Below are 27,458 nucleotides of genomic sequence, written 5' to 3' on the forward strand. Positions count from 1 at the left end.
AGCCCCAACCGCACGGGCGGATGTCCACTACCCGACGGGCCTCAGTGTGCCTCGCTGCCCCTCAGGTCCCTGTTCTACTCTGTGTGCTGGCTTCACTCCTGGCTTCCTGAAAATCCCGAGGGTGCTCTGTTCTCCGGTGTCTTAGATGAGCTGAAGGCCCTCCACCCACCCACTCCACCCACAATATGCTCTCTGCTCTCCCTTCCGGTTTATAGCCCTTTGAGTCCTCTCCAGGGTCCTGACCCATCTTTGGTCTGTAATTTCAAAATGCCCCCTTCACAAAACCATCCCTAAGCTGTGAGTCGCCTGACCTCCCTACCAGCCAGAGGCCACCTTCTATTTCCTCCTCTTCCTCCTCCTCCTCCTCTTCTTCTTCTTCTACTACTACTTTGAGACAGGGTTTCTCTGTGTAGCCTTGGCTGTCATGGACTCGTTTTGTAGACCAGGCTGGCCTCAAACTCACAGAGATCCGCCCGCCTCTGTCTCCCTAAGATTATGGGCATGCGCCACTGTGCCTGGCTCCTCCTCCTCCTCCTCTTCTTTGACATTTAAAAGAATGATTCTTCTTTTTCTTAATCTTAAAAAAAAAAAAAAAAAAAAATCTCATAGGGCTCTTTTGGATAAAACCAGGTACTTGTAAGGCAAAATAAGTGTTAAGTAAAATGTCTTGTGGGGTGGAGGGGTGTGTGCTCTCACAACCTTGTCCAAATCACTCCTGAGCTCAGGCTCCACATCCGGGAGGAGCTGGGGCTACAGCTTAGGTACCCACCAGTCATCGAATGCTGTCTACCTGGCACATAAATGTGCTGGCTCCAGGCTTTTGTTCTTTTTGTTGTTCCTGACAACCTGACAGCTGCTGACACAGAACCAGAGTTCCCAGGGCCTGCTCAGCTTTGGGTAGGGGCCATCCTTTGTAGCAGCAAGGTCCACAGCAGCAGGAGAAAGGCTTTTGCACCCTTGACACAGAATGAGGATGAAAGCACAGGTACACTCTAGGAACTGCCCACCATCCCAGGAACTTAGGGGAGACTCCACTGTAGGCTTCCTAGTCCTCAGGTTCATTCAGGAGAAGGGATGCCTCCCCTTGTAAGGTCTCCAGAGCTCAAATATTAAGAGAACGGTGGGAGTCTTCAACCCCCTAGCAGGAAATATGGAGACCCAGAAACAAATGATGAGGAGTTCTGGGCCACCAATCTCTCAGAACCCAAGCTACTTACTACATAGTCTGAGCAGGGGCCAGACTTCTGACAGTGCAGTCTGTTTGTTTGCTTTGGTTAGGTATATCCAGGAAGGATGGGATGTCACCCTGGGTTGAAATCTTATTTCACTGCAGAAATGACTCCTTCAACCCCCACCTGGCATCCTCTAAGAGGAAGAATTCAGAACTGTCTGTCCTTGGTGGTTAGCTGGCTTTGTTTTCAGACTGCCAGAGAAGAGAATGATAAGTTAATGGTGTTAAATGAAGCAATGGGAGGTGCTGAGCACTTGGCCTGCCTAGCCAATCAGCATCCTCTAGCCATTTCTTCGGAGAACATGCTTATTTTCCTATTTCGCTCTGGGTCAGAGGTCAAAGTGCTCATCCTTTCACTCTGTGGGGTAGAGGCAGGGCCCTCTTACTCCTCAAGGGCCTAAACCAGAGGCCTGGCAGGCAGGGCATGACTCTGGCTGGACACTGATGGACAGGGAGGAGGGTCAATGAGATGGAACAATGAGGTGGATGTGGCCTGCCGGTCATCTGAGTCATCAGAACACAGCCCCGAGCATCCTCTCAAGTCACCTGGCCATCTCTGGCGTTTGCTGCCTCATCCTCTTCCCTCATGCTGCAGCAGAAAGGCTATTGCAGACCACTAACCTAATTCCAGACCTCTCTCTGGTGCGAGGCCAGCAGATATGACCGACACCCTTCCTGAAGCCATGGGGCTGGGGTCTTTTTGAGTCTTAGAGTCCAGAAGACCTGGGGAGAAGTTGGGGTTTGGAAAGAAGGGAAGCTAGGGTTCCTGGCACCTTGCTATGTAGGAGACTTTGTTATCTGACAATCTGCAGTTGATCTATATGGATGTGACTGCTCCAGCCACTGAGCCACACAGGAGAGAGTTGAGGGGTGGGTAGAGCAGTATGGGGTGGGGGTGGGAGCTTTCAAGCATTAAGGGGAGCAATAGGTTCCTGGGAGTCAAGCTGGGGATTTCCACATCCATTAGTATTAACCTTTCCTCATTCAGGTGAGGGGAAACTGAGACTGAGACCAGGAATGCATGAGGAGGGTTGGAACAGAACTATCTGGGTCTGGGCGTGGAGCCTGGGCTTGTGAATTCATCCCCCTTCCTCCCTTGCAGGGACTTGAATATGAAAGGATAACCTAAAATGCAGCATTTCCAACTCCCCTGCCCCCTGGCAGTCACCCCTAGGTCTATGGGACCTGGCACAGTTCGTCCTCCAAGGCTGCCAAGTCAGTGAAGACTCTGGGGCAGTGCCAAGCCGGCAGCCGCCGCAGTGAAGCGGTCCTTCCAGAAGGCGACCAGGGCCAGCTCCATGCCTCCAAAGCAGGGCAGAGGAGCCCGATTGGGAGGCCCCCGTCAGGGACACCGCTCTGCTCCTCTTATGCCACAGGGTCCCGGGGTTACATATAACGGCCAAACCTGAGGGAGTGCTGCTACTGCGTCCAAGAGGGTTCTAAGGCGACCAGGCCAGCTTCTTCTGCCGCCCCGGCCAGTCATTCGAGCCCCGGGACACCTGTCATTGCTCCTCCAACCTTTCCAAGCCAGGAAGCTGGGAAGCGGGAGTTGGCCTCCAGGCCGGGATCGGGGAGCAGCTCCCAGCCGGCGCGCCGGGCCCGCCCCCTAGGGTGCGGGGAGGGGGCGGGGGGCTGCGCGGGGCGGGGCCGGGCGGCGCCCGGGGTCCCCTCCCCCGCCCCCCTGACGTCAGCCCCCGACAGCGTCGAGCTCCTCACTTGGCTCTCGCCCTCCGTCGGGGAAGCATGGGGCTGCCCAGGCTGGTCTGCGCCTTCTTGCTCGCCGCCTGCCACTGCTGTCGCCACGCCACGGGTGAGTTCTTTGTGTTGGGGAGAGGGGGCGTTGGGGGGGAGGTTCGACCCGCACCCCGCAGGTTCCAGGAGTTGGGAGTTGGGGGATGTCTTCGACGGAGCCGGAGCGTGCCGGGAGATGAGGACTGGCAGCAAGGCAGTCAGGGCTCTGTACTCCAGCGGGAGCTCCTCCTTGCCAGGGTCCCCATTCCCAGGCGCTCCGCGCGCGTTCAACTTCTTTGCAGCGGGTTTGCAGCTTAGGTTCTAGAGTATTCTGGGAACGGACTCAGCGGAGAGGTTTCAGCGACGAGCGGGAAGGGGTGGGGCCGAGTTTTCGCAGGACGATAGGGCTGGCCACCCGCAGGTGCTCGCTCTTGGTGCCGGCAGCTGGAGCCGGGTAGCGAGGCGCGGCTGGGGCGCATCCCCAACCCCGTGCAGCCCGCGCCCGCCTGTTGCTGGAAAAGGCAGTTTCCCTTGCTGGAGGGGGCCGCCGACCCCTCCCTCTCCGCCTGGGCCTCTTGCCAGCTTGGAGGTGAGCGAGGGAGGAGGCAGCTCCTGCTGGGGCTGGGCGTTGGCAAGGGCAGCGGGTGGTGTGGGTCTCCTGTGCCTCCGGGTTTGTTTGGATCACAGGGGACTAACGATGAGTGGAGAAGTTGTACAATGTAACAGCTTATGCCGGAGATGAGAGTCAGGTGGAGAGAGCCCGGAGCGTTTCTTTAAGTAGACAGGGTCTCCTGGGTCCGGGCTTCCTTTGCAGGGCCTGCAGCGGTGTCGGTGTCGTATGTTAGTTATTCTTGGCTCCTTATCCCGTCCCAGCCACTGGTCAGGCTGGGGAAGGGGAGGGCTGGGCATTACCCTCTTCGCTGGCCTCATGCCCAGTGCCAGCCTCGTCCCTGGGGTACTCCAGTCCGGTGCCTCCCAGGCTGACTTTATTTCTGGGGAAAGGGCTAAACTCAGCTTGGCAGCCTCAGCACAGTAAACTTAACCTCCTCGTGTATCGCTCTTTTGGCTCTCAGAAAAAGAGATCCAAAGTCCCTGCTTTTGGTAGAAGAGTGCCCCACCTTTCCTTCAGTCTGGAAGCCACACAATCCAGGCATCCCAGTGTCCAGGCAGCTTGTGTCCAGTGACATCACCTCCTCAAAGGGCTGGCAGCAGGCTGGCACCACTGATGTCATTCCTGCCCAGTCTCTGGTTTTTGACCTAACCCTTGGGGGAGACCCTGACCCCTCTCTACTTGGATGGGGTCTACAGATTACATTGCAATGTCTCTCGACATGCCTCTTTGGGAGTATGAATTGTAACTTCTGGCCAGAGTTGGTCCACTGTGTCTTCTGGAGGATTTGGGGGGCAGAGGGTAAAATAGTGACGTCTTTGGGGAGGGGGGGGACACAAAGGAGCCTGTGTGCCCCAGCCTGGCACATGCCTTGCATTCCCATAGTCTGAGCTCACCAGGCCTAGGAAGGGGCCCAGGAGCAAAGGGGCCTTCCTCTTGGCCCAGAGCCCATGTTCCCCTTATCTCTCTAACCAGCTTCTTCGAAGAGATACCTAGTCACTCTGTCTGTGTTCCAGTCCATACTCCACTGGGAGAGGTCTGACCCAGACTGGGATGTGGGCAAGGTGAAGTTGAGGGTAAGGAGAGGAAGGGCCGTCTCCATACCGTTGGAGTAGAACAGCTGAAGTGAGCCTGGATCGGGGACAGAGCAGCTGGAGCTGACAGAGCTGTCTGGGCATGCCCCTCCCCTTCCCCAGGTGTGCCAGGAGAGGAAAAGCAGCCTGCACACACACCAGACCTGGTGGAGGCAGAAGTGGGCAGCACGGCCCTTCTGAGGTGCAGCCCCTCCCAGTCCTCAGGCAACTTCAGCCACGTGGACTGGTTCTTGGTGGGTGCCTGGGCTTCGGAGGGCATCGGCAGGGGGGAAGGCACCTTCCATGGGCAGGTAGCTCATCTCTCTGCTCCTTGCCCTCAGATTCACAGGGAGGAGCAGGTGCTCATTTTCCGTGTGCGCCAGGGCCAGGGCCGGAGTGAACCTGGAGAATATGAGCACCGCCTTAGCCTCCAGGGTTCGGGAGCTACTCTGGCCCTGAGTCAAGTCACTCCCCATGATGAACGAACCTTCCTGTGTAAGAGCAAGCGACCGAGGCTCCCGGATCACTACACTAAGCTTCAAGTCTACAGTGAGTGCCCCCTCATTCCTGCCTTTGGCATAGTGTAGACCATGTAAAGATGGGTCTCCACATCTCTGCTCATTTCCCTCCCATTGTAGAAGCGCCAGAGGAGCCAACCATCCAGGCCAATGCTGTGGGCATCCATGTGGACAGGCAGGAGCTTAGGGAGGTGAGATACACTAGATTAAGTGACAGTGAACAGGGGCTAAGCCTCGGCAGAGGGGGTTGTCAGAAGCAAGGAGACTCCCATCCTGTCCTCCTTAGGTTGCTACCTGTGTGGGGAGGAATGGGTTCCCCATTCCTCAAGTCATCTGGTACAAGAACGGTCGGCCCCTGCAAGAGGAGGAGAACCGTGAGTAGCCCCTTACCACTGAGGCTCGGGAGGATCATCTAGCATGGTTTTTTTTAGAGCTTTTACTGAAACAAACAAACAGAAAAACCTACAGGTGATGTTCAACAATTCAGATTGTAGGCTGGAGAGCTGGCTCAGTTAAGAGCACTGGTTGCTCTTGCAGGACCCAGGTCAGTTCCCAGCACCCACGTGATAGCTCACAACCACCCACAGCTCCACGTTCAGGGGATCTGATGCCTTCTTCTGACCTCCAAGGGCAGAAGGCATGCATGTGGTGCTCATACACATAAAAAAAACTTGTAGAAATTTTGGGATTTTTTTTTTTTTTTAATTTTCCGGACAAGGTTTCTCAGTGTACCTCTGGCTGTTCTAGAACTTGCTCTGCAGACCAGGCTGGCCTGGGATTCACAGAGATCCATCTGCCACTGCCTCCCAGCCACTGGAAGCAAAGGCGTGTGCCACCACACCTGGCTACAAAATTTTTTAAAAGAAAAATTTAGACTACCAAACAAACAAACAAACCAAAACCCTAGGAATTCCTTTGTGGTCCAGACTCCTCCTAAAAGTGACTTCTGCTGTGAACCGTTTTCTTTCATTTTTATTTCTGTGTTTATCACATAAACAAACATTTGCAGCTGTGTGGAGTTTTGTATATGGTATTTTAAGACAGGAACTTATGAAACTCAGGCTGGCTTTTAACTGCTGATCCTCCTGCCTGTCACCCAAGCACCAGGATTCCATGAATGCATCGCCATTCCTGGCTCAAGGCGCGTGGTTTTTTTATTCTCTTAATCAGCAGTGGTTTTTGCACACACACTAGTCTGGGGTTACCTGGCAGTGTCTGGGGGCATTAGTGGTTGTCACAAACACAGAGGCTGCTACTGGCATCTGATAGGTAGAGGTCGAAAAGCCAGCTCTGCACACCCTACAATCCACAGGATGGGCCCCACCACAAAGAAGTAATCCTGCCCCAAAACATCAGTGCTGAGCCTGAGAAGCCTTGCCCTCAGGGCACACATCCCCTTGTGTAACCTTCCCTGGCCAGGCTGTTCAGATAGACCTGTTTTGCTTCCTATCATCATACTGAATATGATGTGGATGAATTACCATTCTTCTGTTAGCACCTTAGTGTCTCTTTTTTCTGTTACTTTGGGACTTTTGTTGGAGTCTGGGGATTGAACCTATAAGGCCACACACATGTTAAGAACATGCTCTACCAGTAGGCCATTCTTCTTTGCCCTGGAGAGTTCCTGGCACCACCCTTGTGTATGTGCTAAGGTGTAAATGTCTTTCCAGGGTAGATACCAAGCACTAACAGTTCTGGGTTGAAGGGTTGCCAGTTTGGATTTGGTCTTGGGCCTCTTCTTTAGGTATCTCCCTGCTATTCCCCAGGAGAAGCTGGGGGTGGGGGTGTGGAAGGGGTGGGATGGGTGGATGCTGAGGCCAACCCTTGCTTCCCTCCTTCTGCCTAGGCGTTCACATCCAGTCATCACAGACTGTGGAGTCCAGCGGCCTGTACACCTTGCAGAGTGTTCTGAATGCACAGCTGGTTAAGGAGGACAAGGACGCCCAGTTTTACTGTGAACTCAACTACCGGCTACCCAGTGGGAACCGCATGAAGGAATCGAGAGAGGTCACTGTCCCTGTTTTCTGTGAGTATTGACTTGTTCCTCTGGTTTAGGGGGAGGGCACGGTGGGAACTCCTGCTAGTCCCTGTGCATCAAATCCGGGGCCACTTGGACTGAGAGCCTTCTCTGCTCTGCCCACCCAGACCCTGCAGAAAAAGTGTGGGTGGAGGTAGAACCTGTAGGACCGCTGAAGGAAGGGGATCATGTGAAGATCAGGTGTCAGACTGATGGCAACCCTCAACCCCACTTCACTATCAACAAGCAGGTACAGAAAGAGGGCTCCGTGCTGAGTGCATGCAGGGTGCACAAGGGCACAAGCAAAGAGGTGGAAACCGTAGCTGGAGGGTCATCAGCCTACCCTCACCCTTCTGTACTCTCCCAGAACCCACGCACTGGGGAGATGGAGGAGGAGACCACCGATGAAAATGGTATCCTATCCTTGGAGCCTGCACAGAAGCACCATAGTGGGCTCTACCAGTGTCAGAGCCTAGACCTGGAAACTACAACCATACTGTCAAGTGACCCCCAGGAGCTGCTAGTGAACTGTGAGGCACTAGGATGGAAGCTCCGTCTGGGGAAAGAGGAACTGGTTGTCCTGCCCAGCCTGACGCTTCTGCTGTGTCTGTAGATGTATCTGATGTTCGAGTGACTCCGACCGCCCCTGAAGCCCAGGAAGGTGATAGCCTCACACTGACCTGTGAGGCAGAGAGCAACCAGGACCTTGAGTTCGAGTGGCTGAGAGACAAGGTACCCACGTGGCTTTGGGACTGTGGGCGATGAGAGCTTACTCCTCAGACCCCCTGACCTACCTCTCACCTCTAGACAGGCCAGCTGCTGGGAAAGGGGCCCATCCTCCAGCTAAACAACTTGAAACGGGAAGCAGGGGGACGCTATCTCTGCATGGCATCTGTCCCCAGAGTTCCTGGCTTGAATCGTACACAGCTGGTCAGCGTGGGCATTTTTGGTGAGGCCCTTTGTACAATGATCAGGTCACCCTGTGTTGCTTGCTTTTGAGCTGCTGGAGGTCTAAAAAGCCAGCTTGTCCCTTGGGAGCTGTGCTGGGGAGTGGGAACAGGCTATTTGGGGGGTCTAACCCTTCCCCACCCCCAAGGGTCCCCATGGATGGCATTAAAGGAGAGGAAGGTGTGGGTACAAGAGAATGCAGTGCTGAATCTGTCTTGTGAGGCCTCAGGACATCCTCAGCCCACCATCTCCTGGAATGTCAACAGCTCGGTGAGCAGGCTCCATTTATCTTTCCATTTTCTTAATCCCTGCTTAGGCCTTGAGGCTGTGGCCAGAGAGGCTCCTCCCCTCTGAGCTGCCCCTCTTTTGCTAGGCAACTGAATGGAACCCAGATCCACAGACAGTAGTGAGCACCCTGAATGTCCTTGTGACCCCATCGCTGCTAGAGACGGGTGTAGAATGTACAGCCTCCAACTCGCTGGGCTCAAATACCACCATCTTTGTCCTGAAGCTGGGTGAGAGCTGCCTCCCTGCAGAGGATGGCAGGGGCATGCCCAGGCATGGGCATTAATGTGAGCTTCTACTAACTGCCCCTCCCCCAATCCCTCTGCCTCCTAGTCACTTTAACCACCCTCACACCTGACTTCAGCCAGACCACTGGCCTCAGCACCTCCACGGTCAGTCCTCACGCCAGAGGCAACAGCACCTCCACAGGTAAGTCAGGCCTGTGCCAGGGTGCCCTGTTGAGGAAGGTTAACAACAGCTTATCTGTCACCCTGGGCTGGATAGGGTGGATACAGCAACAGCAGTGTCGCAGCCTGGGGGCAGGGAGTGACTAGAAGTGTCTTTGTTCGACAGAGAAAAAGCTGCCACAGCCAGAGAGCAAAGGTGTGGTCATCGTGGCTGTGATCGTGTGCATCCTGGTCCTTGCCATACTGGGTGCTGCCCTCTATTTCTTCTACAAGAAGGGCAAACTGCCATGTGGACACTCAGGAAAACAAGAGATGTAAGCCAGGCTTAATGGCCCTCATTCCCACCCTGTTTTCGGCTGCCCAGCGTGCTACCTCATAAGGGACATTCCCTGACTACCCATGGCCCACTTAGTCCTTGAGAGCAGAAAATGGACCCCTTTTTACCACCCACTACCCAGCTTCCATCAACCACACCTTCTCCTCCAATTCTCCCTTTCTGGACTGGCCCCAAAGCACCAAAGAGTAGCCATCCCAAAAGGCTTTCCCGTTCCCTTGTCCCCAAGTTGCCAACCTTTCACCTCCCTCCTCCCAGCACGCTGCCCCCGCCTCGTAGGAGTGAATTTGTAGTTGAAGTTAAGTCAGATAAGCTCCCAGAAGAGATGGCTCTCCTTCAGGGCAGCAGCGGTGACAAGAGGGCTCCAGGAGACCAGGTAGGAGGCAGTTCCTGAGGCCAGGGCCTGATCCCCCTTTCAGGAATTGGGGGTAGTGGGCTAATGGTACTTGTTCCTGAACACTAACTCCTGTCCTTCATCCTTGCTTGGAGATGGGGAGCAGGCCCATCCTGCCCTAACATTACTGACAGATGGCAGGATAGGGCAAACAGTGGAGGGACCCTGGAGAAACAGAGAGCAAAGCCCCACCCTACATTCTGTTAAAACTCTTTCCCAGCACAGAGACATAGGTGGGGGACTTCTATCTTTTCTTTTCCCCTTCCCCCATTTCTGCTGCTTGCCTCAAGGACGTTGCAAACCCATCAGCTTTTGCTTCAGTCTCTCCTTTTGGTGCTCAGGGTTGTGACCCCTGCTGGCTCTCCGTGTTCTGGTTACTTCTCTCTACTCATTTCCAGGGAGAGAAGTACATCGATCTGAGGCAATAGCTGACTCACCAATATTTCCGGCTCCCCACTCAGTCTTCACCCCAAGCAAAAGCCTCCAGAGGGACAGTAGGGAAGATCCTCACTCAGCCCCACTGCAGACCAGGTCCAGAGGGCTAAGAGCTGGGACAGAGCCACCTGGAGGGTATCACTTGGCCATGTAGGCCTGGATTAGATACCAAGTCCTCTTTTGTGTCCGCTGAGTGATGCTTATCCCAAGGGGCCTGTATCCCAGGTTTTTTTTTCCTTCTCCCCTTACACAGCCAGTGGTTCTACATCCATCTCCTGCCATCAGCTGTGTGGGCTTGCTTCTCTGAGTTGCTGCTCTCCCCTCAACAGGCTAGTTCTATCACATGATACAGGACCTGGGCATGAGGCCACATGAGAGAACCCCACACATCGGAAGCAGCTGTAGTACTGCTTTTGTACCTTCCTGCCTGCTACTAATTCAGGGTCTCTTTTGGAACATTCTTCCTTCGGGCAGAAGTCAGGAACTGGTGTTAGTCCTTCAGACACATCCCTGAGTGAGGAAGCTGGGCACTGTTTTTTCTGTTTTTGTTTTTGAGTGAAGGCTACTGAGCCCGAGCTTCCTGTATTCCCTCAGTGGGTAATGGAAGACGGAGAGAAAAGAGACAGGATGGAGAGGTGGTCTACTGTTCACGGAGATTAGGCTTATAGGTATGTTAGTACCAAATTTTGCTATGTGAGCTTATGGGCCCAGATCCTAAGAGAACCCAAGTGGGAAAATGGTACTTAAGAGATGAAAACCTGGCCTGGGAAGAGCTTTTGAGGTATGCTTGCATCTGTGAGTGAGTGAGTGAGTGAGTGAGTGAGTGAGTGAGTGAGTGAGTGTATATGTGTGTGTACATACATATATATATATGGTTTTGTCTGTAAATTTGCAAATTGTTTCCTTTTATATATTATGTGTTAGAAAAATAAAGTATTATTGTCCCAAAAGCATGCTGTGTTTTTCCATTCACTATGGATAACAGACCTGGAGTTTCCAGACCCACAACTGTCTTCACAGAAGGGACAGGTTCCTGGAGACTGCCCTGTATCTCTATAGCATCAAGCTGTGCACCAGGCTGCTGGGGCTAGCTGGCAGCTACACCTGTCCTGGGTATCCTTCTCACCTGCCTGGCTGCCACTGTCTCACAGCTGCCCTGTGTATTGGCCCCCGGCCCCAGATGAGACAGAACTCAAGTGTGCTACAACAACAAAAAAATTTATTTAAAAATATTTTTTTTACAGACATGGGTGCTTGAAAAAGCTCTTTAGTTAACTGTATGGAAATGAAAAAAATTAATAAATAACATTAGTATAACAGACCTCTAATTAGTATAACAGACCTGCACACATCAGTACACAGGCAAAACAACATGGACTTGAGAGAAAGAGTCTTAAGCTCCGCTACTCTGCAGGAGTATTTACCTCTGCTCTTTATAGGAGTGATTAAATACTGCTAATAGAAATCTTTTTATATTAATGACATTTTAAAAATAGTCCACGAGAATCTCACTTAAGTGTATGTTTTGTTTTCTTAACACTGATATACAAATTGGGACTCTATTCTGGGGAAAATAATAACAAGTTCTCTCTTGTCCCACCCAAATCAAGAATTTGAAAATCTTGAATGAGGAGGACCTTAAAAAGAACTGCGTCCATCCCCCATTCTTTGTTAGCCACAAGCAGGGAAGAACAAGGGAAAAGGGGAGGGTAAGAAAACTTGTGTTTGAAACCTTGATGGTATGAGTGACAGGCTTCAGGGTACCAGTCACTTAATGGATTACGGTTGAAGCCTTCAAATGAAAGGAAAACCAAGTCTGAGGAGAGGCAGGAGGTTGAAGCTGGCTCAAGCTCCAGCAAAACAAAAAGACAACAAATGAACCATCTCCTCTTCCCAGGAGAGTCCACCCTACAGCTCTGCTCAGCAGGGCACCGTTATCGGGGAGGGGGAAGGGGACATCCAGAGTAGTCGCCTGAACACTAACTGCTGCCTGGAACCAACTAAGTGATGCAAGAATACAATGCTGCTCTTTTCCAATGAAGCCTCATGGCCGAGAAGGAGACCACAGGTACCTATGTGCCACCTCTCCAGCCAGACATCTTGTCCCCAAGACTCTAGGGTTAAAGATATTCAAGGCAGAGGAGCTCAGACTCTGGTATTTCCATATTAAGTCCTAAGATGCAGCCTGGGGTACAGCGCTGCCTTAGAAAGGCACAAAACATTTGGCTTTTTTTTTTTTTTTTTTTTTCAGTGTGCTAAAAATTGTTTTGTTTTGAATAAAGGAAAAAGATATATAAGGTTAAAAATCCCAAGTCACCACAGCCAGAAAGCAGATGTAGGAGGTACCTCACAGCTGCCATGCCCAGCATGTTTCAGCAGAGGTCACACTTCCCACTTATGGGTGCTGAGGAGGAGGTCAGGAGGCGTCCTCTTGTTCATACTGCAGGGCGGGCTTACTAGCCCAGAGAGCAGGGGAGAGAGCACAGGGCCTGGGATCCTCTTGCCACTTAAAGACAGCCAAAACATGGTCACCCTCTCCACTACTGGGTGAGAGGTAGGGGAGAAGGAGCAACACAGGCCCACTTCAGGGCCTATGTGGTGAGGCAGTGTACACAGCATTCATCGATCAATCCTCTTCTCTGGCCTCCATTCTGGTGTAGATGGAAGGAAATGTCAAGGCAATGTGGAGGTCTGCCTCTCACATTCAGTTGTGGGACTGAATCAGGACTGCAGGGCCAGGTGATTAGAACTCTTGCTGACCTGTTCAGCTGCCAGATTAGTAGAACTCAGGCTGGCACTCAACCTGGGCTCTGAACAACACAAGGAGTGGTCAGCCACATTTTTCTGAAGCATTAAAACTGGGAAGAGGCTGTAAGATCTCCAAGCAGCTGCTGGTCAGCAGCTAACCCTTCCCCATAGTGCTCTACATCAGGTACAAAACAATGTGCAGGGCTCTCCCTGTCCCTGTTTCTCTATCTCAACTCTTGTGCTACTTACTGGAACCCAGAAATACTGGTATTTTCTCTTGCAACCAACCCAGATTTCCTGGGACACTGTGAAGGCACATGGCACTACCATCTCTCGGCTCCTTCATTCAGGAACCTAGCATAGACATCAAATGTAAAATCTGACAACCTGCTTTTGCCCTTCTTATGTGCCTCAATGAATATCTTTGGATTAGTAGGTTACTTCTGTGTATACCAAATGACTTGAATATTTAGAAGTTAAAAGCAGGATAGTATGTATGATATTCCTTAAAACTCAGGACAGGGTCTAATATGAGAGTCCACAGATCTAGGCAAGCAGAAGCATAGTTTTACTTCCCCCAGATCTTTAAAAAAAATAAAAAAATAAAAAACAAAACAAAAAACCCACCACACTTATTACAGGACTAGAGAGAAAGCAACCAAACAGGAAGATACAGGTAGCTTGTCTAAGGCGTGCACAGAACAAGCTCTATTTGACACTGAAAGTATCTGTATTCTGGTAAATGTCCCAGTGGTGCCTAGGAAAGCAAAGCTAAGAGCATTACTGCAGGCTCCCTCACAGGAGGACAAACAAAGAGGAAGATGGGATGCAGGAGCCAGGTCAAGAGACCACAGAATGAACAGTATTCAGCACTAAAACGAGAAGAGAGCCAAGCCTAAATGTAGTAGCTACAGTGGAAGCCATGATATGCACTCTAAGTAATATTAAAGAAGAACTGAGGTCGAATGAAGGCTAAGAAATACCACCGAAAACAGCGTAGAGTGGCCTCAAGAGTGAGGAAAGCAATCTCGGGTGCCAAGACTCCTAAGAAGAAGAAAAATAAAAAATGAAGCAGCAAAGATGATAGTGGCTCTGAGTAGGTTAAAAATAGGGATCTCCTCAACCTCCCAGATAAATAGCAGGCTAGCAACTGTGCTTCTAACATGAACGTCCCTTTGCTTATCTCTTCTAAGAAGCTCCCAGGTCACCATAATTTCTCTGTTCTCCCTGTAAGGCCCAGGCAGGGGAAGGACCCTCTAATCAATATTCTTGCTGAGTATATTCTTTAAGAACACAACCTAAGGACTAAGTGTCCAAGGGTACTTAGGATGAATAGTGGGTAGGAGATCATGGAGATCAGCTCCTCCACCTATCGCAAGACATTCACAACTGCCCCCGCAGTCAAGTTGGCACTATCGCAGGATGACAGAATTGCATTACCACCACCAAACATTGGTGTCAAGGCAGCTATAACAAACCTGTGTGTTCCAGAGGCCATAAACTCCAAAATACTCGGAGGAGCTATTTCACTGCCTTGTTGCCATCTTCTTGCTGTCTTTCCAGATTTGTATGTCACTGGAAAGAAGGTCTTTCTCCCTCTCATTCATGGAGACAGGGCTGGAGAGGCTAACCAAGACGGCAAGCGCATGCCTTGGGTAAACGAAGAAGTCAGAGAGACAGCAACTCTTATGAACACAATTGTCAAAACTTGGATTTATGTATCATTCAGTTTGCAAGTCCCAACAGGCAGCAACTCAAGTCACCAAAAGTTCAATGCCATGTATGTCACTGTCTTCCAAGGCTCAACTCTACCAAGCATTGAACTTGATACAACCATTGATCTCAAAGGTGCAGCAGTTTGGTTAGCCATAAATGACTTGGACACTCTCCTTCAAAAGGTGATTTCTGACATAGAGGAGGGTGCCAGCGAGACTGCCAAGCCTTCATAGGCCACCTTCGTCTTGTTGCTGCAAACGCAGAGATGACAATCTACCTAACCACTTCAAGCTTATCAATGAAGGACTACATGGTTCACTTCTACCAGGAGTTGGCACAGAAATAAAGGTATTCTACCAAGGAGAAGCAGAACTCAAGACGAGGCATGGAGAAGCTCTGTTCCCTTATGCAAAGGCTCTTAAGCTTGAAGGTCATGAGCGTATTGGACTAGTTCATTACCCAAACCTGTGCAAGGTTGCAAACTCTCACAAGAGGAAACTTGATGGTACATTCAAGGACAAGTCAAACAAGGAAAGTTTATCAAGACTCACTGGCTCTGAGGTTGAGAGGGCATGAACAGACCACCAAAGAAGGGAAGAGGGATGAGCAGAGCTGACAAAGAGGGCATACAGGATGCCTTTAGAGCAACAGAGGAGGACACAGAAGCCATGAGAAAAGAAATGCCAGCAATACAAGGGCAAGTCAACGCTGAAGCCCTTCTAGACATGATTAGACAACAGTTTTAATTTAGGAAAAAAAAAAAAAATACAACCTAAGCATTACTGTCTCTGCTCCTTGACTGTAGGTACAATGTGGCCAGTTACCTCATGTTCTTGCCTCCACGACTTTCCCACCATAAAAGACTGTACCTTCAAACTATCAGACTTATAGGGAACTACAGTGGAAGAGCCAAAAGTAGTTTCAGTGAAACTACTCTATCAGTAATTTGCACTTGAAGAGAGCGCCTCCACCCATGCACCAAGCAATATTGCTGCTTTCCCTGTTGCTAGAAATAAAGAAGAGAAAATATTCTCCATGAACAGGCAAGAGACTCATAGAGTCCAGTCTGGTCTTCAGTTCGCAGCGTACCAAGACTGGCCTGAAACTCCTTATTCTCCTACTTCCACCTCCCAAGAGGTGAAAAGACAGGCTTCCTACATGATGTCCAGCTTGGTGCACAGATGGTCTCAGGAGATATAGGCCCAGCACAGACCCCCTCAGAATGTCCAGTCTGGCCATGGAATCAGTATACAGGTTTTAACTTTCTCCTGTTCTTTCCAGGAATTATTGAGTTCTTCTAAAGAACTGTACTCGAAGATCATATGAACTCAAGGACTTGGATACCTATTTTTGAGTCATGTATACCAATATGCTGTCAAGCAGGAGGAGAAGGAACTAAGCCTAAAGTTTTCTAGCCCACTAATATACAAGAACCAAGTCTTCCATGCATTAAATGACTTTGTGCATTCCAACAAAAGGACTACCCAAGCTGGTCTCGATGCCACACACCTTTAATTTGAGCACTCCGGAGGCAGAGGCAGGTGGATCTCTGTGAGTTCAAGGTCAGCCTGTTCTACCAAGCAAGTCCTGGACAGCCAAGGCTCTGTTACACAGGGAAACCCTGCAGAGAGAGAGAGAGAGACAGAGAGAGAGAGAGAGAGAGAACTACCCATGTGTGTGGACTGAGATCAAAGTTGCATCCAGATGCTTTGTGTAGTGCTAGAGTGCTTTTGTTGAATTTTGAAGTTTCAAGTGCCAGATGACAGGGAGGTTCTGGTACCGCTAATAAGCTGCCTGCTCTGGGAAGGCTTAGTGGACAGAGTCCAGTCTCAGCTCCTGACCGGCTCCTACAAGAGCACCCTTTCCATCCAATCCTTTTGCCCTTTCTAAGACAGAATTAGCTACAAAGACTGTTGAAGTGTGATGGGTGGGGACATACACACACAAAGATTACTGGAGAATAGAAAAAGAAACTCCAAATTGTATGGGAGGTGGTAACAGTCCCAGAAGGGGAAAAAAACAAAACCTTTCCAACTAGGAGGACTGAGGAAAGAAGCAGCTCAGTAAAAAGATAAAGAAGGCACTAGAATGGACTGCAGCAAAAGCTTTGCTTAAACATTTAGTGCTCTACTGTGCAACTCTCAGTCAGTGAGCCCTCCACTCACTGAAGAGATGCTACTAAAATCTGTAGCAATGAGGTATACACAACAGAATCTCCCAAATATTATCAAAGCTACAAGAAGCCAACAGGGGTTAATGGGAATGTCTTGGGTACAGAACTCTGTAAGGAAAGGTAAGTCTACATAAAAGAGCTGTGAATAAACTTGTACACAGTCAAATGCAAAAAGAGTTAAGGACGGCCCTGCTTAAATTCTCAACAGCAGTAAACCACCACAAGGTGGCCGGGAAGCACATACAGCCAACACTTCTGACACAGAGTAATCACTCAAATGTTTGCAGAAATGATCAAGTGCTTGTAGCCAGGACAATGGATAGAATACTCTATTCAGTGGAGTGATCATTCCAGAGTCAGAAAGGCCAACAGAAGGAAGGCCTGAGAAGGCCAGTGGCCTTCTGCTTCTCATGATGTGAGGTAGGAGAACACTCTGTGATACCACCATTGCTGATCATCACAGAAAGATATCCTGTTAATGGGGCCACAGAAGGAATACACAGCTTGTCCCTGGTTTGGCCTGCAAGTAAGTTGTGTTACAAAAATTAACTTGTAAGTTTGCTACTTGGACCATAAAACACATTTTACTTTCCTACAGAGGAAATAGAATAGTGACTCCTATCCATCCCAGACAATTGGGGAAACAAACAGACAAACAAACAAACCCACAACACAGCTGAACGATGCCAGTACTACTATCACACCGTGGTACAGTGAGAGTTATGTCTGAGAATTGAAATAGAAAGACAAAATGGCAGAGTCTGCAAGGTGGGGCTGGGAGGAGGAAGAGGGGGATAAGAACAGCCTGACAGGGTCAATTTGCTGCTTAAATAAATATTAACATGCAAAAGCTGAGATGATGACCTGTCCAGTCTGTTAACTAGAAGGAGGAATACTTCAGAACCCACAGGTTTTTAAAACTGTTTTAGGAACTTTTCATTTTACAAGGACAATGGAGGGGGCAGCTAAAAGAGTCCAGGTCTAGGACTGGACTAGAAAAGTCTTGCCTGGCACCCTGGGAAGATAGTGACCCATCAATGAGATGGCATGTAAAGCAATCCACGAAGACACAGAGAGAGCAAGGCCTGTGTTGAATAAAATAGCCTAATGAGGTTGAGAAAAAGGAAGATGTTAAAGTGATTTTCCTAATTGCAACACAGAGCAGGGAAAAAGGATGGGCTTGCCAAAAATAGCAAAACTCAAAATAAAGCCTGTTTATGAAAGGGCAACTTTAGGTAAACTCAGACGAAAAGCCAAGGAATTAAAATTTGCCATACAAGTGGAAAATGGCAAATAAGTTATTGGTGCCTTCAAACAAAAAGAAATTCAAATTTGGAGACTATCTTCAAAATGACTGGCATGAAGCTCCCTAAGGCTACCTAATTATCAAGCACAGGCCCCCAGCATATCCTGGAAGCAAAGGAAAGGCCTATACACAATGGTCTTAAACCTTAATAATTGTAGATATACATATGATAAACCAATACCCAAGTCAATCAAAAATGTGCCTGTCCAGCATAGGGACTGAACTACCTACGCTTACCCATGCCCGTTTCAGAGCTCACATGGGTGCTCAGCAGAGGGCAAGACAAAACTGTCATTTCCATAGGTAGTATGGACAGTAATCTCTGCAGATTTGGCTTTTGTTTTCTTTTGAAGGCAGAGTTCCATGTAGCCCAGGCTAGCTTCAAAGCTGCTATGTAGGTAATAATGGCCTGAGTTTCTAACACTCTACCTCCACACCCTGAGTGCTAGGGACCAGAAGTGTGCCTCAGCCCCGTTCTGTGCAGTGTGGGGACTGAACCATGGCTTTGTGAATGCTAAACAAGCACGCTACCAACTGAGCTATATCCTTAGCCCTCCACAGAAGACTTGGATACACAAAAAAGGCAAACTTATGTAGCCAATGCTTTGTTTTCTTGACTGACCTTAGATTGTGGATAATATCTACAAGGAAAGAAACACTCCAATATGGACAGACTGGGGCCTGTAGCCCTTTCACTAGTTCTTCGTCAAGGATTTTTTGTTTTTTATTTTTTTCATTTTTTACATTTATTTATTTCATATGTATGAAATGTTCTGCCTGCATATGTATGCATATCATGTGTGTGCCTGGTGCCCACAGAGGTCAGAAGAGGGCATCAGATACCTCTGGAACTGGAGTTACAGATCGTTGTGAGCTGCTATACATCTTAAACCTGCAGGTGGGTGCCAGGAACCAGAGATGGGTCTTCTGCAGGAACAGCTGCTCTTAACTGAAGAGGTAGCCATCGCTTCAACCCCTGTTGTTTTGACACAGGTTCTGAGTAGCTTTGAGCTGGCACTGAACTTCAGATCATCTTGCCACCATCTCCCAATTGCTGAGATTACAGGCACATGCCACCAAGCTTGGCTTAGGCTTTCAATATTCAAATAAACACAAAATGGGTGTCACAAGCTTCTTGAGGTGAATGATAAGCTATTTTTTTCTACTCGCTGCTATGTAAAGAAGACACTGTGTAACCAAGGAGAGTCAATATAAAGTACTGTAGTGTCTGCTTTGGGAACAGAAACAGTTCTGAGGCAAGAGGATAAAACCCAGAACTTGAAGCATTTAGAAACTAAAAGAAGACTTCAAAAGATTTTAGTTGCAAAGATGTTAAAACTGGAAAGAAAGCAGATTCTTGGTGGGTCATTTCTGCCTGAATTTTAAAAAAGCAGAGTAGATTCATGGGAAAGCCAGTTTGCATGCGACAGGACAAACAGCAATGCTGCCAGAGAACTCAGCAAGACTCTAGTCAAAGAACTAACTGAACCCAAGGGGTCACTATACAGGGACTGAGAAACAGGTCTCCAAACTGACTCTAGATCTTCTTGATCTAGAACCTGTACATATACAAAACTGCTACATTGACCCAAATTGTCTTTGACTAAAGGATTTCAATGAATGATGTCTAAATACTATGTATAATGCAGTGATTATATCTAGGAACCAATAAAAAGGCAAGGAAAGAGAAAGAGAAACCATTCCCGAAGCGCTAAGCACATGAGACCCAAGTCACTGGCTGCACCAGTGCAAGAAAGGCGTTAGTCATCAGCAAATGCTGTACTGTCACTGGGGTATACACTACTCCTTAGAGGGTAGAGAAAGAGATAATTTCTGAAAGGTTAACCTGGCTCCTGCTCAAGGGAAAAAAAATCCCTAAACTGAAATTAAGCACTGGCAAGAGAGACTGAGCAGATAGGTCCTTACTATTCATTTTGTAAATCTAAATAGCATGTGACTGAAGCTTCCTAAAGCTCCATGGTATCTGGGCTGGAAAACCATCCTGGAAACAAATGTTCTGCTCCTGTTAGGTAGAAAGACTCATGATCTACATCAGAAAAACATATCTGGCATCAAGGCAATAGACTCCCACAGACTTTCCTGGGGAGGACACGGAATGTATATGAAGGCCTCTATCTCAAACCAGTCATTAGATAATTAAGGGAATTCAAACATCTTTTAAAAAAAAAAAAACAAATTCAACATTCCTATAGAAACAGCACTTTGGAGTGACCAGTGTTAACAGTAACCACAGAATAGCATTTTCCTTCCCACCTATTCTACCAAACCAACCAACACCATCACACATGAGGAAGGAAAAACATCCTATAAGCTGCTTGGCTTCAGTGAGACTGGTCACAGCAAGTGTACAGAACATCACTGAGGAGGAAGTGGAGTAAGGAGTTTCCAGGTGAAAGGACAGTGGGTATTCTAACAGTATAAAATGCAGCTAAGCATATGATAATCTAAGCCAAAGGGGAGGGTTGAGGTTGTAATATCCAGCAGGGCTAGGTGCAATACCACAGTAGATGGGAGTCTTCAGAGATTCCTTCCTGAAGCTCTTGTGCTAACTCCCTGCTTGGATTCACACACAGCAGGATAATAATCTTACAATGACAGGACACACAGACACACAGACACACAGACCCTTAACAGGAAAATCTTAAGTCCTTAACTAGGGCCACAGCACAGCACTTCTACTGCTTTCTGCACTGTTCCCGGGGTAAGTTACCATTGTATAAAAATTCATTCTCTCCTAATGGGGACTGAAGGACTATAAAAACACTCTGAAGACTAATACAACAATGAAACACACTAGCTGCTCCATTTTCATTTCACTGCTTTGAAATCTTGGAACCATGTGTCGATACCCACATAAAAGGCAGGACCTCACTGTGACGTCCCAAAAGAAGCCACTGCTTTCCTAGGTGTTCCTTGAGTAAGAGCCCGGCTCATGGGTCCTCTGAAGCCATGGCAGGGAGAGATGCGCTAGGTGGCTACATGGGCAGGAGAAGAAATAGAAACAAATTCCCGGAGGATGTTTTTGGCCATCTCAATGTTGTTGTGGGCAATGAGCAAAGCTTTCTGAATGTCCTGGTAGGAGTAGCCCTGACTCATGAGGCGCTCGATCTCACTGGAGAGCTGTGGCGAGGTTGCAGTGGCAACAGGGTTAGCAGTGGCACCTGCACCTTGTTGATAGCTACTTGCTTTTCGTTCAGAGTTGATTCTCCGAGGGAATGGTTTGGGGGGCCTCTCGGGAACTTGGGAACCTTCATTGAAGTCTGAAAGAGAAAGGAAAGAAAATATTTGCAAATCTTGGGAAACTGACATTTAATGGCAGCAACAGTAACAATGTGTTGTAATGTACTCTTCTGTCCTAAGGGAGGAGTTCTGGGTTTTGTTCTGAAACAGGGGCTCACTTTATAGCCCCGACTGGACTCCAACTCACAGCTGTGCTCCTGCTTCAGTCTCCTGAGTGCTGAGATTACAACTGTAGGCTACCACGCCTGGCACAGTCTAGGTTTTATCTGCAGTGCTAGGACTGAACCCTGGGCTACACATATGCGAGGTTTAGTGTTCTGCTGTTGAGCTACACCATCACCCTAAAAGATGGGTTGTAGATCTAGACTCCGATCACAGAGTAAAGGACCTTCTAAATATGCCCTGCATCCATTCTGTTAACAGTAATTGTGGCTTTGAGAAGTATATAACACCTACACTGTGTGTTTTATTTAGCAAAAAGTTTACACACCCACTAAACTACTCCTTCTACAAATGAGACAACAGAGCCTAACTGCAGAGAGGAAGCAGGGAGCGAGGTGGGGATCCCACCTAGATGAGCAACTAGACGGTAGCTATTTTCCATCAGCTGTTCTGAAAGTTGTCTTCAATTTCCAAAATGACAGTTATTCTGGCCGCTGCACTATCAGGTGGCCACAGATACGAGAGCAGTCCTGGATACTAGAGACCAATGTGGGGTGGCCCAGGTCCATAAAAATGTATATTTGAGGTCAGCACACTTTTTCCCAGTGGGACAGGGGTTAGGAAAAAAAAAAAAAAAAAAAAGGAACACAGCATCACTTCCATCGAGCCTAATTCCCGGCATTACACCCATACACACATACTCTGAAGGCCTAGAAGCCCTGCCCTCCTCAATAGGAGGAGCTGTGGTTTAAGCACCACCTTCAGAGTTTCAGTTCCTGATGTGGAACCTAGTACCAGCTTTCCAACAGTTAGAATCAGTGCACAGTCCACTACTTCCACTCACTGACTTACTGCCACCAGAGGAGGTGACAACTTTCAGTTATAAACCAAAGGCCAGACAGCAATCCAGAACAAGCCAAGGTCACCTGGAGACTCACTTGTGGGATCACCATCCAGAGACAACCAGCCAAAGGAGGAGCTAGCATTGGAGATGTCAGACAGGGTCCGGCGGGCCAGTACAGCTGGCACAGGTGGCTTAGGCACGTCATACCCATCATCCTCATTTTCTGGTTCCTCAGGGCCAGTACTGGTATGGATTGTAGCCAGATTCCCTTCCCCTGGAAGAAAGTTGGTGTAAGTAACTGTCCTCTGCTGTCATAGTTCATTTTCTAATACACTTCAATCCAGAGGCACCCATTCATTCACACCTGCACACAACCATTTATTCGACGGTTACTCAAATGTCTACTGTGGGCCAAATGCCATTTGTTGTCTTGTGGATAGAGATAAAATAAAACCTACACCAGCTCTCTTGTTGAACATGTCAATAGTCATTCTTGCTAAGGTTGATAGCTACTATGCCAGAGACTCAAGTGCTATTTTAGAGCCTATCTGCATCTCACCTCAGAAGATCAGCCAAAGGACTGTGTGAAGGCTTCTTGAACTTTCCCCTTGGTAAGCTGCCTAACATGGGAATTGAGTATTTACCACCCACACACAAAAGAATTTTATCAATGTAATGGGACTAAAAGAGAGCTGCTAATACTGAGATCCAGGCCATATAACAGATGCTTCCAGGCCCTGGGAGGAGGAAAAACAGTTAGGAACTAGTGTCTGAAAAGAAAATAAAAAGAAAAGTGTGGCCCATCTTGTCCAGTACCAAAAGAGTACTAAGAATACTGAATACTGAGAATGACTTTCTCCTTAGCTTAAGCTATCTCAACCAAATGTTACAGAGCAAACTTATGGTTTCCTTTTCTTTTTATTCTCAAGACAGGGTCTTAGCTATGTAGGCTAGACTGACCTCCAACTTGCAATCCTTTTGCAATAAGAGTCCCAAGTACTGAAATTACAGATGGGTGCTACCATACAAGGCATACAAGGCACATCAATTTTTAAGTAGAAGACAAGCTACTCACCAAAGGTGCTGTTTTCTGTCACAGATAGTGCCTGGGACTGAATGTTATACATTGCTTCATATGTGCAGCTGTCAATCTGCTGGTCACAGTCACACGCTCTGAACCACAAAGAGGTACAATGGTCTTGACAAACAAAATTCTGTTATTTGCAAATTTAAGAAGACTAACCTATTTCTAACTGTCCTAATTCTTTCAAAACAACACTATTCTCTTCTGCATCTATTTAGGCAGAAGAGCCATCCACTAATAAATGCCAGCTAAGATGTACATGTTCTGGAGGTCACTGTGCCACTTCCTATCTATATTAGACCTAAACACTGGGGTCCAGACTTCTCTTTCTGCTTTACTTCTGACAATGCAATGGTATGTACAGTAAGTAAGCAAGCAGGCGAAAGACAGTAAGTGAATTATCTGAGTAAAAATACTTAGCTCCAAATAGGGTTGTTGTGAGCATACCGTGAACTCGGAGCTGCCTCTAACGGCCATTTGGGCTCTGGCTTCTGAACCCCAACAGGCCTAGATGTGGGAGTCATATACTCTGTGTCTTCTTCACTTTCCCCTTGTTCCCCAGCTGGCAGTTTTGGCACAGGAAGAGGCCTAGAAGAGTTAAAAAAAAAAAAAAAAAAAAGAATTAAGTTGGAAAACATACAAGTATGAAATGATTTAGAACTGATACAACTCAATTTGACAAAACAAAATAATAGCACCTAGGGTACTACCATTTCCACTGATCAAATCAAGTACTGAAGAAAGCATGCACCAGCTACAAATCCTACTTTCAGATGATCCAAATGTTAAAATGGAATAAGCAACTGTTACCCTCACAAGGAAGTTTTGTTACGGTGCTCCTGTTAGCATTCTTTTTCTTTACAGAGCATTAAAAAGGGAACACTAGGTGGCCTTCTAACAGGATAGCAAATCTAACATATAGCAAATCCCAATACAAAACCTACCTATGGTAGTATATAGTTTGTCAAAAGTTTAATTGCTTTTTTCTCTTCAATATTTCCTACCAGAAAAAAAAATCTAAAGGAGAGAGATAAAAAAATAACCTGCTCATTACCATCCTGGTTTAGATCCTAGACTTCTGACTCTTGGTGCATTTTTTTGGGAAGAGCAGTGCAAGGAACACGGGACCTTCCACATGCTAGACTGCGGAATCACATTCCTGTGCCCTACTTCAGAGATTTTGCTGTTACATGGTGCAGCACATATTATGTAATTCCCCCTGCTTTCTTCAGGGGATGAAGAGACAGCTCAGTGGTTAAAGTTAAGAGCACTGGCCGCTCTTCCAGAGGACTGCGGCTCAATTCCCAGCATACACACAACAGCTTACAACCATCTGGAACTCCATTTCCAAGGGATTTGAGGGCCTCTTCTGGGGTATCACTATAGGCATTGCCTGGGTGCTCAGGCATCTATTTAGGCAGAAGAGCCATCCACATAAATAAAATAAAAAAATAAAATAAAATAAAAAAATAAATAAAATAAAATATAAAATAATAAAGTAAAATAAATAAAATAAAATAAAAAATAAATAAAATAAAATATAAAATAATAAAGTAAAATAAATAAAATAAAATAAAAAACTTAAAAACAAAAACTTCTGCTTTCTCATCTTATGAAAGGAAACTAAGATAAAATACCAGCTATGAAAAAAATCACCCACCCTGCCTTATGTTTCCTGGAATAAACCTGTGTTTCTTGTTTCTTTCCTTTTTTACTTTTTTTTTTTTTTTTTTGCATATTTTAAATAATTAACTGATACACTTGCATTTATTTGTCTCTCTGTATTTGCATAATGTTTTCCTGATTATAAAAGCAATACATGTGGCTGGAGAGATGGCTCAGCAGTTAAGAGGACTGGCTGCTCTTGCAGAGGTCCTGAGTTCAATTCCCAGCAACCATATGGTGGCTGACAACCATCTATAATGTGATCTGATGCCCCCTCCTGGCATGTAGGTGTACATGCAGATAGAGCACTTACATACATAAAATAAATAAATCTTAAAAAAAAAAAAAGCAGTACACATTTTAGTTCTTAAGTGTTTGTTTGGTTTTTTGAGACAGTGTTTCTTTGTGTAGCCTCCACTGTCCTAGAACTATCTCTGTAGATCAGGCTGGTGTTTGTTTTGATTTTGTTTTTTTGGTTATTGTTGTTTGTTTTTATGGTGGAGAAGAATGTTTATTATAGATATGTGAGAAAGCATAGCCAGATGCAAACACATCTGGCATAGTCCAGAGCAGTCATCCCTGATCCATGTGCAGAGAGGGGGAGGGAAAAAGAGAGAGGGGAACTCAGCTGAGCAGCTTGGAGGCCAAAAGTACAAAAAAAAGTAACAGGAAGGCAGGTAACCAGAATGACTGGATTGTATACAGAAGAGCCTATGGGTAAAGGGCAGCCAAGCCCCTGGCCTGGAAAGTTCAGGGTAAAGGGAGGGTTATGCCAGCCATATCCTGTAACAGGCAGGAACTGAGGGATGCTGGGATAATCTGGAGGCCAGGTCTGGTTTGTTAATCAGCACCCCAGTTACTTGCTCTGAGTTTAAAACCTAACATCCTGGGCTGGAGAGATGGCTCAGCAGTTAAGAGCACTATTTGCTTTTCCAGAGGTCCTGAGTTCAATTCCCAGCAAACACATGATAGCTTATACCCTTCTGGTATGTACTCACCTACAATGAAGTTAATTAATTAATTAAACAAACAAACGGATGAATGAATGAATGAATAAATGAATGAATAAGCAAATAAGATGAGTCTTTAAAGAACCAAAACAAACAAAAACAAAAAATGCTTAACATCCCCCAGCCTTTTGTTGATAATAAATGGATAAGCTGTTTGTCTGAGGTTTTGTTTTTTGTTTTTTTTTTTGTTTTTTTGTCCTGTTTTGTTTTTCAAGACAGGGTTTCTCTGTGTAACCCTGGCTGTCCTGGACTCGCTTTGTAGACTAGGCTGGCCTCCAACTCACAGGGACCTGCCTGCCTCTGCCTGTTTTTGTCTGTTTTTTTAAGACAGGGACTCAATATGTAGTCTCAGCTGTCCTGGAATTTACTATGTGGACTAGGCTGGCCTCAAACTCACAGAGATCTGACTCTCTCCGCCTTCCTAGTGCTAGGATTAAGATAGGAGTAAGAGCATTTATCACATGTCCTGGCAACAGTAAGTACACATTAAAAAAAATCATGTCAGAGAAACATAACAAAACCAAATTGATTCTTTTAAAAAAAAAATGAATAGACTCAACAAGCTTGACCTATACAAATGTATTTAAAAAAAAAAAAAAGAAATGAAAAATATGTCAAAACAACAACAAAAAAAAATCACAGCACTCAGAGGGCCAGAGTAGGAGACTTGCGAGGTGGATTTTACGATTGCTTTTATTATTTTTGGTTATAACAAAACATGAGGCACACATGAGTGTCTGCGAGTGAGTATGTGGACATAAGTGCAGGCGCTCAAGGAGGCCAGAAGCACTGAAGACCCTAGAGCTCAAGTTACAGATGGTTGTACACCTCCATTTGAGCACTGGGAATCTAACTCATGTCCTCTGGAAGAACAGCAAGTACCTGAATAACTGAGTCACTGTCCAGCCCCCTGTTTATTTGTTTTGAGAAGTTTTGCTAGCTTGTACACCTGCAACAATTTTACTGCCTTAGCCTCTCAAGTGTGGGATACAGGCATGCACCAACCATACTAGGTTGAGAATTCTGAGTTTGAGGACATCATAGTCTACCTGGGGATGCCTTTGTTCCATGAAGAAGAAAGAAATACCCATTGAATGAAATACAGTTGTAGTATGCTTACCTGGCAGCCAGAGAGTAAATGGCATTGGCAGACGAGGAAAGCTTGATTTTTGGGTGCTCACCTTCTGAACCTGCTATTGGGCTGCTATTTATATTCTGCAAAGCAAGAAAAGGTCTGAAAAGAACCTCTCTTTTCCAAACTACAGCTAAGTATCTCCTCTTATTGAACTCACTGAAAAAAAAAATCAAAAAAATATTAATATGAACACGGACCTCACAAACCCAACAGCTAGCACATCTGACATGATAATTGTTGCTCATGGATTCTGATTCTAAAAGAATTTCAAGTGGGAGAGTCAGAGAGAAGAAATCTAGGAAATACTTTATTCATTCTAATTAAACACACACACACACACACACACACACACACACACACACACACACACA

The 27,458-nt window shown here is 47.1% G+C and overlaps 2 protein-coding genes across 4 annotated transcripts in view; one reads left to right on the forward strand and one right to left on the reverse strand.

The window, feature by feature from the left end:
• The first annotated feature begins 2,956 nt into the window (after positions 1–2,956).
• On the forward strand, positions 2,957–10,927 carry Mcam (melanoma cell adhesion molecule). Of its 2 annotated transcripts, XM_055622328.1 has the most exons (16): positions 2,957–3,041; positions 4,769–4,899; positions 4,987–5,194; positions 5,284–5,354; positions 5,450–5,537; positions 7,010–7,189; positions 7,309–7,430; positions 7,548–7,710; positions 7,794–7,912; positions 7,988–8,129; positions 8,277–8,398; positions 8,502–8,643; positions 8,747–8,842; positions 8,987–9,134; positions 9,413–9,530; positions 9,947–10,927. In XM_055622328.1, exons 1-16 carry the CDS (start codon positions 2,975–2,977, stop codon positions 9,974–9,976), a joined length of 1,947 nt encoding a protein of 648 aa, XP_055478303.1. In that variant the 5' UTR covers positions 2,957–2,974; the 3' UTR covers positions 9,977–10,927. The 2 variants fall into 2 exon arrangements, with proteins under 2 accessions (XP_055478303.1, XP_055478304.1); XM_055622329.1 differs by lacking the exon at positions 9,413–9,530.
• Positions 10,928–11,185: 258 nt separating this feature from the next.
• Positions 11,186–27,458, reverse strand: part of Cbl (Cbl proto-oncogene) — an 87,285-nt gene continuing 71,012 nt past the window's right edge. For both annotated transcript variants that reach the window (XM_055621800.1, XM_055621801.1), the window contains 5 exons: positions 27,073–27,167; positions 23,725–23,865; positions 23,269–23,366; positions 22,288–22,467; positions 11,186–21,207 (listed from right to left, as the gene is read on the reverse strand). In XM_055621800.1, coding sequence (XP_055477775.1) covers positions 20,915–21,207; positions 22,288–22,467; positions 23,269–23,366; positions 23,725–23,865; positions 27,073–27,167 — 807 coding nt within the window. In that variant the 3' untranslated portion in view covers positions 11,186–20,914. The remainder of the gene's footprint in view (positions 21,208–22,287; positions 22,468–23,268; positions 23,367–23,724; positions 23,866–27,072; positions 27,168–27,458) is intronic.

The sequence above is a fragment of the Psammomys obesus genome, unplaced genomic scaffold (assembly GCF_907164565.1).
Source record: "Psammomys obesus unplaced genomic scaffold, mPsaObe1.curated_primary_1811, whole genome shotgun sequence".
Classification (NCBI taxonomy): domain Eukaryota; kingdom Metazoa; phylum Chordata; class Mammalia; order Rodentia; family Muridae; genus Psammomys; species Psammomys obesus.

What these genes read in the sequence shown, in the direction of transcription:
- Mcam (XM_055622328.1), top strand. Translation starts at nt 2,975, where the DNA reads ATGGGGCTGCCCAGGCTGGTCTGCGCCTTCTTGCTCGCCGCCTGCCAC. An exon ending in CTGCTGTCGCCACGCCACGG is followed by an intron (nt 3,042 to 4,768) that starts GTGAGTTCTTTG and finishes CCCCTTCCCCAG; the next exon opens with GTGTGCCAGGAGAGGAAAAG. An exon ending in CCTGGAATGTCAACAGCTCG is followed by an intron (nt 8,399 to 8,501) that starts GTGAGCAGGCTC and finishes CTCTTTTGCTAG; the next exon opens with GCAACTGAATGGAACCCAGA.